This window comes from Cricetulus griseus, chromosome 6, assembly GCF_003668045.3.
Source record: "Cricetulus griseus strain 17A/GY chromosome 6, alternate assembly CriGri-PICRH-1.0, whole genome shotgun sequence".
Taxonomy (NCBI): domain Eukaryota; kingdom Metazoa; phylum Chordata; class Mammalia; order Rodentia; family Cricetidae; genus Cricetulus; species Cricetulus griseus.
This window is the reverse complement of record NC_048599.1, coordinates 85386204-85403299: the sequence shown is the minus strand read 5'-3', so window position 1 is coordinate 85403299 and position 17096 is coordinate 85386204. Positions and strand designations below refer to the sequence as shown.

General features: G+C 41.6%; 1 protein-coding gene across 4 annotated transcripts in view; it reads right to left on the bottom strand.

The window, feature by feature from the left end:
- The window catches only part of CUNH11orf49 (chromosome unknown C11orf49 homolog), a 181930-nt gene that overhangs the window by 90160 nt on the left and 74674 nt on the right, over positions 1–17096 (bottom strand). For all 4 annotated transcript variants that reach the window (XM_027422535.2, XM_027422534.2, XM_027422536.2 and 1 more), the window contains one exon: positions 9152–9282. In XM_027422535.2, coding sequence (XP_027278336.1) covers positions 9152–9282 — 131 coding nt within the window. The remainder of the gene's footprint in view (positions 1–9151; positions 9283–17096) is intronic.

Genomic DNA, 17096 nt, shown 5'->3' with positions numbered 1-17096 from the left:
GGCCTCAAAGAGAGATCCTGTCTAAGGAGAGAAAAAACAGTTTCTTTGCACTAATTTTTAAGGTTTGCATACAGTTAATGAACTAAATCATTCAAATAATTTGGAATGTACCAATAGGCATTGGAAATACTACTTCTGAGGTACTTAGCTATAGTTACAGTATAATTCAACAGTACTTCAGCACAGTACTAGTTGTTAGTGAAGCTCTTAGAGAATGAACGTCAATGCCTCCATGTGGTTGGTACGTAAGTAGAAACCATGGTTGCATTCTTTTATTCTGAGACAGGGTCTCACTATCTTGCTTCAACTGGCCTTGAAGTCATGGGATCAAATGATCCTCTTAACCAAGTCTAAGTATTTGGGACTAAAGTTTCACATCACCATGCCAGGCAAGGGTACATAGTAAGACCATGCCATAAAAATAAATAAAAAAGCAAAAAGTGCCTATAAGATACAGAAAAGGAAAAACAAATTTCAATAGCCAATCTACAAAGCAAGTTCCAGGACAGCTGTTACACAAAGAAACTCTTTCTTGAAAAACAGAAGAAGGAGGAGGAGAAGGAGGAGAAGGATGATGAGGAAGAGGAGGAAAGAAAGAAAGAAAGAAAGAAAGAAAGAAAGAAAGGAAGGAAGAAAGAAAGAAAGAAACTACTTGCCTATATAATTACTGGCAAAATGAATAAGGGTCTTGACTTTATAAATCTTACAATCTAATAAGGGAGACAGACATTAAATAGTGTCATTCAAATAAATACATTGTCAGGAATCACAGAAAATGATGAGGAAGAAAAATGTGGGGAGGCTGGAGAGATGGCTCAGAGGTTAAAAGTACTTCCTCCTCTTCTAGAGGACCTAAGTTTGGCTCCTACCACCCACACGGGTGGCTCCTAACTGCCTGTAAATCCAGTTCCAGGGGATCTGATACTCTCTTCTGCACACACATGAATGTATGCATGCACATGGCATATAGTCACACATATATAAAACATATATGTAACAAAAATAAATCTTAAGATAGACAGAGACAGACAGACAGACAGATAGGACTGGTAACATGACTCTGTCTACCAAAACCAATGACCTGAGTTTAATCCCTGGAATTCACAGGTGATTTCCACACATGCACCATGGCATGCATGAGTATGATATACACATTTATATGCACACACACATCACACATACACCATAAACATACAAGCAAATGTACAAATAATATAAACATACAAATAAATAAACGTAGAAAATTTAAAAACATAAGAGTGGCCAGGTGTGGTGGCTCATGTCTTTAATCTCAGCAGAAGCAGGCAGATCTCTGAGTTCAAGGATAGCCTGGTCTTCTACAGAGAGAATTCAAGGACATCTAGGGCTATGCAGAGAAGCCTGCCTTGAGAAATCATACGTCTTAGTTAGGGTTTTAGTGCTGTGGAGACACACCATGACCACAGCACCTCCTACAAAGAAAACATTTCATTGAAGGCGGCTCATTTACACTTTCAGAGGTTCAGTCCATTATGATCGTGAAAGGAGCATGGCAACCTGCAGGCAGATGTGGTGCTGGAGCTGAGAGTCCTACATCTTGACTCAGAGGCAACAGGAAGTTGACTGTCACACTGAGGGAAGCTTGAGCAAAGGAGAACTTAAAGCCCACCCATGCAGTGACACACTTCCTCCAACAAGGCCATGCCTCCTAACAGTGCCATTCCTTTGCAAGCATCTTCTTTCAACATATATGTGTGTATGTATGTATGTATGTATGTATGCATGTATGTATATATGAAAAGGAATCATGGTGGACCCTCATTTAGATGACTAAGGGTGGCATAGCGAAGGTCCTTCAAGGAGCTGACCTTTAAACCCAGACCCGGAAGTTTAAAGGAGGTTAGCAACCCCAGGGTCTTGTGAGCTGAGGGTGAGGAGGTTTGAGTGGAAAAGGAGAAGGTGACAAACACATTCCAGGAATGTTTGCATGACATGTGTGGCAGATCCAAATAACAGAAATGGGGGAATTAAATAGAGGAAAAGCTGAGTTATCGAAGGCAGGGAGGTGAAAAATTTGAGGCAAAAGACATTGTCAATTTTTTCCCTAGGATCTCAGGAAGTTGTGTCTGTTGTCTACTCTCACTCTGGGGGAAATGAGGGTAGGGGCTGCTGCCTGGGAAAAGCAGCTAAGGAAAGTCAGGACAGAGCTTTAGCTGAGCCTCATCTGTCTGAACTCCTCCTCTCACCACCTAACACAATGGTGGCTATTTTAGAAAACTTGGCAGACTTTTAAAAACCATACAATTAGATGTTGAAAATTCTCTGATTCCTAGAGTTCAAAGTCTAAAAGTGGGATTTTTTGTTTGTTTGTTTGGTTGGTTGGTTGGTTTTTCGAGATAGGGTTTCTCTGTGTAGCTTTGGAGGCTGTCCTGGAACTAGCTCTTGTAGACCAGGCTGGTCTCAAACTCACAGAAATCTGCCTGCCTCTGCCTCCCAAGTGCTGGGATTAAAGGCATGCGCCACCAACGCCCAGCTAAAAGTGGGATTTTTGATAAATCTCTGATTACAAGGCCACAGACTCCATGAGAAAAAGAATTTCTGCCTCCACAGTGTGGTAAACAAATATTTACAGTCTGAATCTGCCTAGACCATGAAGACAAAGCCACAGTGAGCTCAAAATGAAATGCATAGTGAAGATAGGGAGAGAAAGGGAAAGGAAAGGAAGGAATAAAACTGGATATTTTTTTACTTGAGACTGAGTCTTATGTAAGCCCAGGCTAGCCTTGAACTTCTATCCTGCCTCTCCCTTCTAAGAGGTAATTGGCAATATTTTAGATCCTGGAATTTGTTCATGTTTTTAAAGACATTTTGTGTGTGTGTGTGTGTGTGTGTGTGTGTGTGTGTGTGTGTGTGTGTGTGTGTGTTTGTACATGTGAGTACAGTGCCTGTGGAGGCTGGAGGAAGGTGTCAGATCCTCTGGAGATGGAGTCACAGTGGTGATGATCCACCTGATATGGCTGCTAGGAACTGAATTCACGTCCTCTGGAAGGTCAGCAACGCTCTTAACCTCTGAGCATCTATGTCCCCAGTCCCAGTCCTGGCATTCACTTTTACTTCTTAACCACACCCCACACCTACTCAATCAGCATATTTTATCAAGATTTCTCCTTAAACAGATCTCCAGGTCCACAGTCATTTCTATTTCCTAACTGGTTTCTGCCTTTGGCCTTAGTTAATTGCCTGGCACTCTTTCCCACACTTGTCAGTGATAGGGTTCAACCAACTTCAGGAGAAAGCATGCAATTCTTTTTAGGACGCATGAAGCCCTCATAACTGGGTCATATGCATTCAAGAAGTCCAGCAGAGTGTTACAAACATGGCCTTTGTGAATATGAGTCTCGCTGCTTAAAGAGCTTTGTGGCCGGCCAGCAAGATGGCTCACTGGCACTTGTCTGAGATGGACTCTTGGAATCTACACAAATGTGTAAAGAGAGAACTGACTCCACAAAATTTTCCTTTCATCTCCACCCAGCACTTGCGCACATGCGTGTGCATGAACATACACATACATGCACTAATAATCATACTCGTTAATTTTTAAAAACTTTGTGACATGTGCTTTTAATTCTCTTTCAAGTTTCTATTTTGGTTTTTCAAGACAGGGTTTCTGTGTATTGCTTTGGAGCTTGTCCTGGAACTAGCTCTTGTAGACCAGGCTGGCCTCGAACTCACAGAGATCCGCCTGTCTCTGCTTCCCCAGTGCTGGAATTAAAGGCGTGTGCCACCAACGCCTGGCCTCCTTCAGTTTCCTAATGTGAAAAGGGTAGTAATCGTACTGACTCATGTTTGCTTTGATGATTAACTGGATATATGGAAAACAGTTTTCTCTGGCTGACACGTAATAAGCATTCAGCACTATTTCCTTTAATCTGCAATGAGCATTTCCTCTTACAGGTTAAACCCCAGTCAGAATGAACTTTCTATCCTTTTCCAAAGGAATTTCATGTCCTCATGCTTCCAAAATTCCTATTTGCTGGTACATCGTCTAAGGAGTTATACTGAGAATCAGGCAGTGTTTGTCCTTTTGTGAACTGCTTAGTTCACCAAGTCTAATCTTCAGAGTTCCTAGGGCTGGGGATGCAGCTCCACTTGACAGAGTGCTTGCCTGGCAGGCACAAGTCACTGGGTTTGATCCTCAGCGCTGCTTAAAACATGCTTGGTGGTGCATGCCTGGGATCCCATCACTGAGGAGCCAGAGATAGAAGGATCATAAAGTCTAAGTCATCCTTGGCTATCCACTGAGTTCAACGTCAGATGAACTACAAGAGACCCTTTCTCAAAAAGCAGCCAATAAAACCCAGGTTGAATAGTGACCCTAACTTAAAGAAAAGAGATTAAAAGTAGGTTAACACTAGTCTCAGCCATTTTTAAAAGGTATGTTCTTATTTTTATGTGTATATGTGTGTGGGGTGGTATGTGTATATGCGTGCAAGGTGCCCTTGGAGCCAGAAGTGTTGGGACTGCAATGGGGCCAGAGTTACAGGCAGCAATGAGCTGCCTAACATGGGTGCTAATAATTGGACTCAGATCCTCTTGAAGAGTGACACTCACAGTGCTCTTAACCACCGAGCCACCTCTTAAGCAGCCCCTCAAAATAGCATCTACTGATAGCATACCACTTTCACACCATGGTAAAGCCGAAGGTCATTAAGTCCAGCCATTACATGGTATGTATACAGTTAAGTTACTTAGAGGTCAGATCAATGCTTTGATGCTTTTTGGTTTTCAGAGCTGGAATTGAACCCAGGGCCTTGTGCATGCTAGGCATGTACTAAACCACTGAGCTACACTCCACCCGTTAGTACTCTGCTTTTAAACTGCTGAGATTCTTACCCAGTAAACACCAGACATATTTTGAGGTCTTTCCATCTGACTGGAATGTCTGACCTGCTGTTTCTGGTGTCTCTCTCTCTTTTTTTCCCCCTTTGGGTGTTTTGAGACAGGTATTCTCTGTGGCTTTGGAGGCTGTCCTGGAACTAACTCTTGTGGACCAGGCTGGTCTCAAACTCACAGTGATCAGCCTGCCTTTGCCTCCCGAGTGCTGGGACTAAAGGCGTGCACCACCACTGCCTTTAAACTCGTAAAATGTGCAAAATTTGTAGCTAGAGATTCTCATATCCCTGAACAACCTTTGTCAGTGCTATTTTAGTCTGCCAAGTCTGGCCACCTCGGCCTCCCTCAACCACAATCTGCACCTCTGAAACTCCAGAAAACTGTCGTGTTATTTGCACATCTCTCTCCCTACACTGTTACCTATTCTCTGATGGGAAGCCTGCATTCCCAGCACTTGGGAGGTAGAGGCAGGAGGATTAGAGTTCATGGTCATCTTTGGCTACATAGGAACTTTGAAGCTAGCCTAGGATACTTGAGGCCCCATCTTAAAACCAACAACAAAGGTTACTATGATCCTATCTCAAAATAAATAAACGAGTAAGTAAATAAATGATACAATAAAAGAGAAAGAAAGAAGAGGAAAGGAAATGACGGGTGGTGATGGTGCGTGCCTTTGAAGATTTCTATGAGTTCCAGGCTGTCCTTGTCAATTGCTTCTTGGGTCTCACAGTCACCACTGTCTGGTAAACAGTGTATGACAATAGTTGTTTCAGATATTAATTGTGTCATGATGACAATTCTCTTGGTAGACACTTCTTCACAGTAGAAGTACCTACCATTATTTTATCAACTGAAAATATATGTCAAATATGTATTTCTGTTCATAAAGAACAAAGCCTTTAGCTATATTCTTATTGAAAGAAACTGAACAAAAGCTCTTTGGGGCTGATACTCCCAAACAGAAGCAAAGATTAACTTCAAACGAATTTCAGTCTTTTCTAGGCTCAGAAAATTCAGATTAATCTCTCCACACTGAAAGAAATAGCAAAGCAAGGAGATGAATTTTAAAGGTCTTTTACATTTGAATAGATCTTTCTGCTTCCAAAAGTCCAAAGTTGTCCAGATAGCAAGAGGCTTACTGTAGTGTTCATGAGATTATCTGAAACTCAGACACAGGGAAATTAGCATCATTCAGAACTCAGTCGTGCAGAAATGACATTGAATCTCTGTACATGCTAAAAACTGGAAGAAAATGTTTCTGGCCGGAGGGGTCCACTCCCTCAGTTTCTACAGGTGGCTTCGTTTTAGAACTGCTGCACTGGAACTCCAGCCTCCTTTGATACCTCCCAGAAGGTTTAGCCTCTTCCTGTTAATGCTAAAATATGAATAGGATGCTTTAAGGGAATTATCTGCAGAAGAACAGCATAGTGCAGCTCGGCTGAATTGGGGTAGGGGTTAATAAATCTTTTCCTTCCAAGCTCTGCCTCCAAGAGCTTTTGCTCATTCCGGATTAAAACCAGGAACTGACACACTCTGGAAGGTGTTCCAAAGTTTCCTGGAAGAAGCAGAGACGGTATTACAAGTGTTTCAGGAAAGATTTTAGGCTCATCTAGACACAAACTTTGCAGTTGGTCTTTAAGAAATCAGAAGCTACATAACTGAGAAACCTAGAAATGAGTGTCCAGTCTGAAATCTAAGTCTTGTTTATGGCCCAAGAGCATCAGAGAGAATTTGGGATTTGCTTTCCTCAGCAGCTGGATCCATCACTGGCAGCTGTGATTAGAAAGATAAAGAAATCCACATCTGCTTAGAGTTCAAATGCTATATGAATCCCTTGTGACTTCCTGAAGAGGCCCTACTTCTAAGTCAGGAAAAAATAAGGGTATTTGGGTTGTTTTCCATATGCCATATCACCAAAACCATCCAACATTCTTCAGCATACCAGATCGTCAATGAGTCTCTGATGACTGACCAAGGGATAAGAAAGGATTGGCAAAGATCAGAGTCTGCAGTAGTATAGACTTCACTTATACACAGTGTGTAGGTGTTTACATAGAGACCAGTGGGCTAGTTCGCTTAAGGTTGAGTCCATCTTTCATTCTGTAAAGGGAAGGATGCTATTGCTCATATGCGAGATACTTCTTGTGTGACGGGAAAACAGATATGAGCGACCTTTAGGGTTACATGTCAATGAAGCAGCAATCAAAGTAGAACCCGTAGAAAAAGCATAGAATGAGCATATCAGCAAATCTAAGTCGACTGCAGCTTGACAAGGAGCTAGCTGTGCAACCCTCTTCCAAGTTAAACAATTTCCATTTATTTATTTAATTCTCTTTCTTCCTCAGAGTCCAGATTTTTATTAATGATTTTAATTTAATATAGACTTAAGCATGAAACATAAGAGAGAAAGAGAGGTACTCAGGAAGAAAGACACATCTGAGAGCATGGGTGTGAACTTCTCTAACAGGGAGTCACCCAAGTTAAGCAATTTTATTAGTTACAAAGTGGGCAAAATAATGCCTCCATTATCTGTTTGTTAGGATGGTTGAAATGATCTAATATGGTACTGGATCATTTTTTTAAAGGTTTCCGTGGCCATACATAAAGAAATCAGCTGAATACTGTGTCCACCCACTTACTCTAACATGGTGAGATGCCATGTGGGTGCTTGTACTTCTGCAAGAGCAGCAAGTGCTCTTAACCACTGAGTTAATTCTCAGCCTCCTCTTCCCCCGTATGTGTTTTGATGTCTTGCTATACAGCACAGGATACCCTTGAACTCAGATCTTTCTACCTCAACCTCCTAAGTACTAGAATTACAGGTATGTGCCACCATGCCCAGTTCAACAGTTTTTCTTTCCCATCATTTGAAGAGCATCCCAAGAACATTTCCTTCAAGATGTTTCCTTTATACCCCCAATCGGCTGGTTGATAGAAGAAGCCTTCCTTTTGGATTCCTCAGGTTTTGACATGCCTTCCTCCCTAAAATTAAGCATTTCTAGGTTCTGATTTCAAGTGATGCAACTCAATTTTTTCCCCTTGCACACTTAGAAACCACTATAGGTTAGTAATCTCCTAATTTCAATATTCTGTCTTGAAGAAGAGAGGTGCCCAAGGAGAAGGAGAGAGATGGGATATGCAACACTTAAGTGTGAAGTTTAGTGTCTTATATAGACATCAGTCTTGCCCCCAAACAAAAACCACAGTAAGAGCAAAGATCACTGAGCAGAATCACTACAAAATAATGAGTTAGACATATTGAGGGAGTCACCAGAGAGAGAGAGAGAGAGAGAGAGAGAGAGAGAGAGAGAGAGAGAGAGAGAGAGGGAGAGAGAGAGAGAACACACTACTGTTGTAGATATGGTGCCTATATCTTTGTATGATAGGAACCTGCCACAAATTTGAAACTGTAAAGAACACAAAGTTGTAAAATGCAGTCTCTCTGTTTTACTTTATTCCTTTTATTTATTACACAGCTTCTAATATTTGCCAAGAGCAAGAGCTTTGGAGTCAGGTTGCAAGGGTAGTATTAATCTGGGCCTGTCATTTACTACACAACCTTCCAAATGACTTAGTTCTCTGATCCTGTTTCATTATTTGTAAGATGGAGATTATAGCAGCCAACAGGGATAGCAGCTGTGAAGGCTAAGGAAGTTATTATACCTCATGTGTTCAAAGCTATACTTGGTTCTTAATGGGTGTCATTGTGATGATGGCTAATAATATTTCTGACTCAGCATAGTCATCTCAAAATAAGGTATTCCAAAGCCTACAGTCAAGCCATATTTATAGGACCATAATAAAAACAGATGTGGGCTGGCAAGATGGATCAGTAGGTAAAAAGGCACGTGCTAACAAGCCTGATGACCTGAGTTCAATCCCCAGAACCCACAAGGTAGGAGAGAAACAACTCAGAGTTGCCCTGTGACCTCCAAATGTGCATTCCAAAGACCTTAAATATGTCAATTTTGCAACTTACATACACACATAAATACAATACATAATTTTGTTTGTTTGTGTTTTTTCTGGGGGTTGTTTTGAGACAGGTCTCTCTGTGAAACAGTCCTGGCTGTCCTGGAACTTACTCTGTAGACCAGGCTGGCCTTAAACTCACAGAGATTCACCTGCCTCTGCCTCCCAAGTGCTAAGATTAAAGGCATGAGCCACCACTACCTAGCTATAAATGGTATTTTTTAGGAACTGTTAAATGGAAAATGTTTGGAAAGGATAGAAAAAGGGAGGGTGGGAAATGGGGGAAAACAAAGTTAATTAGACTTACCACCGTTCTTGCCTACAGTTCGGAAGCATCTCCAGAAGGCCCGTAAAAATGATGCCCTATTGTGAGGTGTGGCTTGTATAAAGCTGAATTCCCGAAAGAGAATGTGAGTTCCTTGGCATACACTGTTAAAACTGGAAAGAGAAAAATGAAGAATTCATCACTAGATGAAATTCAGAAGGCTGGAACCAGAGTGAAAAGTAAAACCAGAGAGAACCACTGATGAATAAGGGAGTGGGTATGTTTTTTCCACTAGCAAAATTCTCAAGTCCTTCTAAAAAGAAACCTTCCTACAATTATGCCCCTCTGGAAGGTCATGTCCACCTCTGCCATGTACCTCCCAGGAAGTTTTAAGGTTAATAGAGCATCTTTGTCTTTACCTGTATTCCAGAGGAATAATTCTCCTTCACTCCACCTGGCATTGCAAATGCCTTGAGCAGACCTCACTTCCCTAAAGACATCCTTCAGTACTAGCCCAACTATCTATACTGGCTGCTACAAGGATGACATGGCTGAGGACAGACCTGGGTTATCTGTATTTTATGGGTAGTACTGTACTGTACTGTACTGTGTGTACCCCAACAATAACCACAGAAGCACATCCTATGTGTCAAAGGATAGAAAGGATTCCAAAGGAACAGAAGAGACAAATTAGAACAAGGGTAAAAGTGGCCCCTAAATGGAAATGTGAAGCAAAGCCCCAGGGCCCATGTGAGTCATTGTTTAAACTGGGCCAGGGATAGGAGGAAAAAATGTACTCTGTTGCCTTTGGGTTTTCCTGCCAAAGAAACAAAGGCTGTAGAGGCCAGTGTAATCTAAAAATGGAAATTCCATAGGAGAATAGGCAATTATCCAGTAATCGTCACCACCAAGGGCAGCCTTCAGACTCCAGAAACTACTAATTCCCTAACAGGAAAATGACAAATGTAAAACATGTTCATTTTTGTGGCAATGGACACTAAACTGAAGGTAGCAAGCAGTAAGGGGACATTAGTAATCCAAATTCCAGTTTTCATTTGATGGCCATCTAAAAGAAGGATATGGATCACTGAACTGAACAAGAAAACATTTCGAGAGCCATTTAGTCCATTTCCCTTCTCACAGACGAGCTCCCCTCAGGGGAGACTGTCTACTGTCTTTAACAGAGTATGCTACCATTTAGGATAAAATCAGCCTTTCTAATATTAACAGTGCTGTGATGAAAAGCCAGATTAAATATTATTCTCATGGAAAACTACCACAGAAATCAACTTTTAACACACTACAAGGCCAGCTGAGAACCTCTGGCAAGGTGTGGTACAGAAGAGAGGCCTTTAAAATTATGAAATGGTTAATCTGCCCAGGAAGTTTATGGCAGTGCCATTGTCATTTTACATAAGGAAAATAAAAAATACAGCAAATGAGCCAGGATACAGAATGGGACAGACTACATTTCCAGCAAATGGAGTCTAAACTGGTAATGTTGTATCCTAAATTTATGAAACTGTCAGGCAAAGAAGAGCTTCCCCTAGTTCCAATGTACATTTTATACTCAGGGCAGAAAGTTAGTGTCTAGGTCATGGTCTAAACTGCAAAGGAACTAATAATGCTGAAATCACATCCTTGGTATAGTTTTTAAAATTTCATTTTGTGTGTGTGTGTGTGTGTGTGTGTGTGTGTGTGTGTGTGTGTGTGTACACATACATATGACTGCAGGTGCCCACAGAGACCAAAGGTTTTCAATCCTGTTGGAGCTGCTGTTACAAGCAGGTGTAAGTCACCTAATATAAATGCTAGGAATTAAACTTGGGTCCTATGACAGTACGTGCTCTGAACCACTGAGCCATCTCTGCAGCCCCTCGATGTAGTTTTAAACACTATCTCAAATGCAATAGTCACCTTGTGATTCTATCCCTAACGCAACACCAGCCCATCATATCTCATTTATGAGTCTCTAATGATACATTTCTCTATTTGAATTTTTTATTATTTACTTACTTACTTATTCATTGGGGATGCCAGGAGATGTGTGTGACAAGGCACACATGTGGAGGTCAGAGGATGATGTGTGTGAGTCAGTTTTCCTACCATGTGGGTTCCAGGGATAACTCAGGCCATACAAGGCAATGTGAAACTCTTCAGCTTCAGAATGGATACTCTCACTGTATATTCACTGAGATGTGTAGACTTTGGTTCTGGTTAACTTCACTGCATGATATCTTTTATTTGCAGGTTCTTTGTAATAAAGTTTTTTTTTTAATTTTTGTTTTTCGAGACAGAGTTTCCTCTGTGTAGCCTTGGCTGACCTGGAACTCATTCTGTAGATCAGGGTAGCCTCAAACTCACAGAGATCCACCTACCACTGCTCTGCCAAGTACAGGGATTAAAGGCGTGAGTCACCACCACCCAGCATAATAAAGTTTCAATAAAATAAAAATGAAAGAATCAACATTAAAAATATCACTAATCAGTTTGTTGTGGTGACACACACTTTTAATCCCAGTACTTGGGAGGCAGAGGCAAGCGAATCTTTGTGAGTTCAAGAACAGCCTGGTCTACAAAGCAAGTTCCAGGACAGTCAGGACTGATGTTACACAGAGAAACCCTTTCTAGAAAAACAAAATATAAAAATATATCACTAGAGCCGGGCATTGGTGGCGCACGCCTTTAATCCCAGCACTCAGGAGGCAGAGGCAGGCAGATCTCTGTAAGTTCGAGGCCAGCCTGGTCTCCATAGCGAGTGCCAGGATAGGTGCCAAAGCTACACAGAGAAACCCTGTCTCGAAAAACAAACAAACAAAAAAACTTTGAAGAAATACAAATCAAAATGGAACACTACTTCATATCTTCAAGACTGTCTATGAGGAAGAAAAAGAGAGAAGGAAAGAGACATGTTGGTGAAGATTTTTTTCAGTGATTTCAGTACTTGCTACATATCCCCAGAGTAGAAACATTTCTACATTAGAGCATTTAGCCATCCCAGTGTTCCTAGGGGTGTGAGTATGGGGGAGTGGGAGATGCAAAGACAGAAGAATGGCCAAAATATTGTTGGCTACCCAGCCCAGCTATGCAGTAGAAAACCAACAAAGATACTTTGTCTTACATGAGGTGGGAGGTGAGGACCAACATGCAAGGCTGTCATCTGACTTTCACATACACGCTGTTGCACACATGTGCTCATGTTTGTACACACAAATGCATACACACAAACTCAAGAAGAAAATTCTCATTGAAAACAAGGCTGCGTCTAGAAACAGTTTAAGAATCCCTACTTTAAAGAATACACTTGCTTTTGTTTAATTTTGCTGTTTTAAGATCATTACTATTGTTCTCTTTGTCTCACATAGGACTCTAAGCATGCTTACTGGCTATCTTTTGTACATCAGTTTTCCTCATATAGACTGGAAATGCAGTGCACAGGCATATCTTGAGTGGGAGGTTTTCCCTCTCACCAAGGAACAAACTCTAACCTAGACCAGGTCATACACTGGATGACTTTATACTCCATCTTGATATCATGATGATGTCACAGACACTCACTGAATTCCTGTGTAGCATGAACCCCTGAGTATTCAAATTTCACTATGAAAATACTTTCATTCTTTCCATTGTTGGGGGTTTTCTGAAAGACTGGAGTTTTGTTCTTCAAAAAGTTGGCAAACCTCAAAGGTATGTTCCTCTCTACAAATTGGTCCCTGAAGTAACAATTCCTGGATTTGTTCTTTCCTTCCTTGTGAAGCTCAGACAAGGCCTAAAGCTTTTAAATGTTTTCTTTGCATTGCCTATCTGCTACAGAATTTGGCAATGGTAACTTGATGAGAGAAGTCAGTGGAGCATGACTGCTCAGCCTGGGTTGCAGAACTCTGAAGCAGTTTAGACAGCACACAAGCAAAAGCTGCCTTAAAGCCACTGCTTCTTCTACAGAGCCACAAAGACCTTTGCAGACGTGAATTCAGCCACTGGGTTTCTAACACCTTCTACTTCACTGCCCTGTGATTATTACCTGTCATTCTGTTATTATAATGTACAGTGTATCTATTAGAGAAAAGGTGAGTGATGATCCTGTGTACAAAGAGGATTTCCACAAAGGTGGTTTTAATATGTAGTGCATTTGGAATGAGCTTCTGTACACAGATATGAATCAGGAAACTGTTGGGTTCATTGACTGTACATTCTCTGAAACAATAAAGAAGTGAGTCTAACTGAAATAAAACACAGCTGGGCAGCTAGGTAGGTAATGGCATCTGACATCAAGACTGTCATTGACCTGAGTTCCTTTGCCAGGTCATACCTTACCCATATGGTATGTAGAGAACCTACTCCAACTAGTTGTCCTCTGGTCTCCATATGACTCTATGGAACTTGTGTGTATGTACATACACACACAGGTAGATGCATGCATGAACATACTCTAAGTCAATCTATAATGTGATTTAGGAGAAACCAACTCAAATGCAGTGCTTGCCACACTGCAGGTGACTACTGAGAAGCTCTGTATTCTCATCACCAACAAAGGCTTAGTTGTAAGTGAAATATCTAAGATATTTAGATTCTAAAATAACCCCAAACTGGGCTAGAAAGATGGGTTAGCAGATAAGAGCATTTGCCTGATGACCTGAAGTTGTCCTACAGGCCAGGCATGGTAGTGTGCATCTTCCTTTCTTTTTTTTTTTTTTTTCTTTCCAGGATTTCTCTGTGTATCCCTGGCTGTGCTGGGACTCACTCTGTAGACCAGGCTGGCCTTGAAATCAGAGATCCACTTACCTCTACCTCCCAAATGCTGGGATTAAAGGTATATGCCTCCACACAGCAGTGCAGTGCGCATCTTTAATCTTAGTACTTGGGAGGCATAGGCAGGTGGATCTTTGTGAGTCTGAGGCCAACCTGGTCTACATAGTGAAGTCAAAGCTAGCCAGGGATACATAGATCTTGCCTCAAACAAACAAACAAATAAATAAGGAAAGAAAAAGATAAAAAATCTTTTAAAAAGTTGTCTTCTGACCTGCATGTGTCTGTTATACACAAATAAATATTATGAAATGTAAAACAAAACAAAAAAATTAGCCCCAAAGTTTGGAAGAAATTCAGTAGGGGCTAATCAATCCTTAATCTCTATGTAGGTGAATCAATCTGGGAAACGGAGCTGTCATTGCGGCAGATGCAGTTGGCAGTTTGTGAAATAGTGAAAGACCTAGATGAGCCTACCCGGTTACTCTAGCAGCAACTTAAAGCAGGGGCATTTCAAACCAAGATTTGTTTTCTGCCAAAGTAACTATCACAGCAGAGTTCATTTTCAGACCACAGTATTAGCAATACATTTTCCTGCAGCAGGAAGAGAAAAACTTACTCAACCTCATGGCCTTAAGAGCTATGAAAAGTCTATGCAGGGGAAAGGCAAAGCCCTAGTTTCTTTCCTTGGTCACTTTAAAAGCAGCCACCAGATCCCATAAAGAATCTTCCTAAAATAGAAGTGGAATAGAGCACTTGTCCCAAACAGACGTGTTGCTAAGGATAGAGGGGCCTGTTTCCACACAGCTCAACTCCCCAGAAAGGCTAGGCCAAGGGGCTTAGTTCTCACATGCTGCTTCTCTGAGAGTAAGCTCTCCCTGCAGGACCCTGGTTCACTAGTATTTTTTAATGATTTATTTACTTTTTATTTCATGTACATTGGTTTGCCTGAATGAGGATATTGGATCTCTTGGAACTGGGATTATAGACAGTTGTGAGCTGCCATGTGGGTGCTGGAATTGAACCCAGGTCCTCTGGAAGAGCAGCCAGTGCTCTTTACCACTGAGCCATCTCCAGCCCCCCTCACTAGTATTTTTACATTGATTATTTTGTATGTATGTGGGTATGTGCATGCTGCCGTGTCCCATGAGAACAACCTAAGAGTGGATTCTCTCCTACCACGTGGGTCCAAGGAATGGGACTCAGACTATCAGGCATGGCAGCAGGCAGGCACCTGCATCCATTGAGCCATCCCACCAGCCCAGGATCTTTGTTTATAATAGTCAAATTCCTGCCAGAGCTTAGTTCTTTTTCTTTTTCCTCTTTCCTTTTTCATTATGTGTATGTGTGTGGGTAAGGGTGTGACCATAAGTGCAGGTGCCTTACGCAGGAGGGCAGGCCCTGGATCCAGGGCTAGAGTTATAGGTAGTTGTGAACTACTCAGTGTAGGTACTGGGAACCAAACCCAGATCCTCTGCAAGAGCAGTATGTGCTCTTAAGTGTTAACCAGCCTCCCTTTTCTTTTTAAACACAGAGTCTTATTACATACGCCAGGATTCTCTCTCTCTCCATTTTTATCTATTATGTGTATGGGGGCATTGTGTGTATGATGTGTGTTTGAGTATGAATACATGAGTGCCATGGCACACATGTGGCCCAGGTCAGAAGGCAACTTTCAGGAGGCTGAGCTCAGACCATTATGATTGCACACACACTTTTACCTACTAAACCATCTGCTGGCCCCATAATGTTCTTGAATTCACAATCCTCCTGCCTCAGTCTTGTGAGTGCTGAGATTACAAGTGTGCACTACACACCCACCTACCAGAGTTTCAAACGCTGAAGTCTTAGGCTTCCAAACACATTTCTTAAAGCCTGCTATGGTCCACTGCTGACTATCTACTGATTCAGTTCCTTTCCCACTGAGAGTTAGCATAGAAACAAGAAGACTGAGTATCAGCTGCTTCCCTGTGAGATTAAGTGTGAAGAAACACTTACATCTCTAGTAGGGTTGTCACTCAGTGCAAGTGTGGCAGGGAAAGCACGCAGACCAGCATGGGAAATCAACACAAAACATTTGGGAAATCTTACTGAGTCCATACACTGTATAGCAAAGGGAAATTTTAAAGTATAAATATTGTGGTAATTAAACATACTTTTCATGCCAGGTAGTGGTGGCACACGCCTTTAGTCCCAGCACTCAGGAGGCAGAGGCAGGTAGATCTCTGAGTTCAAGGCCAGCCAGGTCTCCAGAGTGAGTTCCAAGATAACCAGGGCTACACAGAGAAACCCTGTCTCCAAAAACAAAAACAAACAAAAAAATGTTTTTCATATGCTATATTTTACAATCAGGTTACCATAAATGTTCTTTGTCTTCTTACGAGCTCTTGGTAATCGTGCTTCCAGGACTTTGCCTAATTTCACTTGAAATCCAAAGTAATTGTGTTTTGCATTTTCTCTGGGGAAACATCCCCTAACTGTGCAAAAGTGCCCGGATAAAGGCTGTTTCTCCTGGACATGTTTTCCAGGGTTCTGCTGCATCGCACTCTGCTGTGCAAGTCTTGCTTCTGTCTTGCACACCTAGCTCTGTCGTCTGTGCTTTTCTCTTCACTCTGTTCTAACACACAGGACTCTGTTGTCACCCAGCTCTCCTTGTCCATATTTATTGCTGGTGAAGAGATCCTTGGAATCTGTAAATCCCACACTTCCTCTCTGATGGGATTCTTCTCAGCCAGACTTCATGACAGCTTTTCTCTATTTTCCTACCAGATCACCTACTTTGCATCTAACTTCTTTTTTCTCTTTTCTTCCTCTCTTTTTTGCCTGTTGTCTTCTTTAGCTTCTTCAAATCAGGACTAACATCATTTCTTGGTTTTGCCCTCAAACTGCATATTTGGTCTCTGTCCTGCACTAAAACCCTTTTCTTGTCTTTGGATGTGTTGGAGATTAAACAGAGCCTTGCACATGCCAGAGAAGCACTCTAACACTAAGCTGCATATTTGCCCCTAAAAAAAAAATTGTTCTGAGACAGGGTCTTGCTACACAGTCCAGGCAGACCCGAAACCTGAGATTCTATTGTTTCAATAGAATCTCCTGAGAGCTGAGATCATTACAGTGTACCACTATACTTCCTTAGTATTTTAAGGTAAATTTAATCCTATTTCTTTTGTGTCTGTAGCTATAACTTTTAGGTCTTTTTAAATCATTTTTTTGTTCTTACTAGAATCCCTCAAAAGGTTCC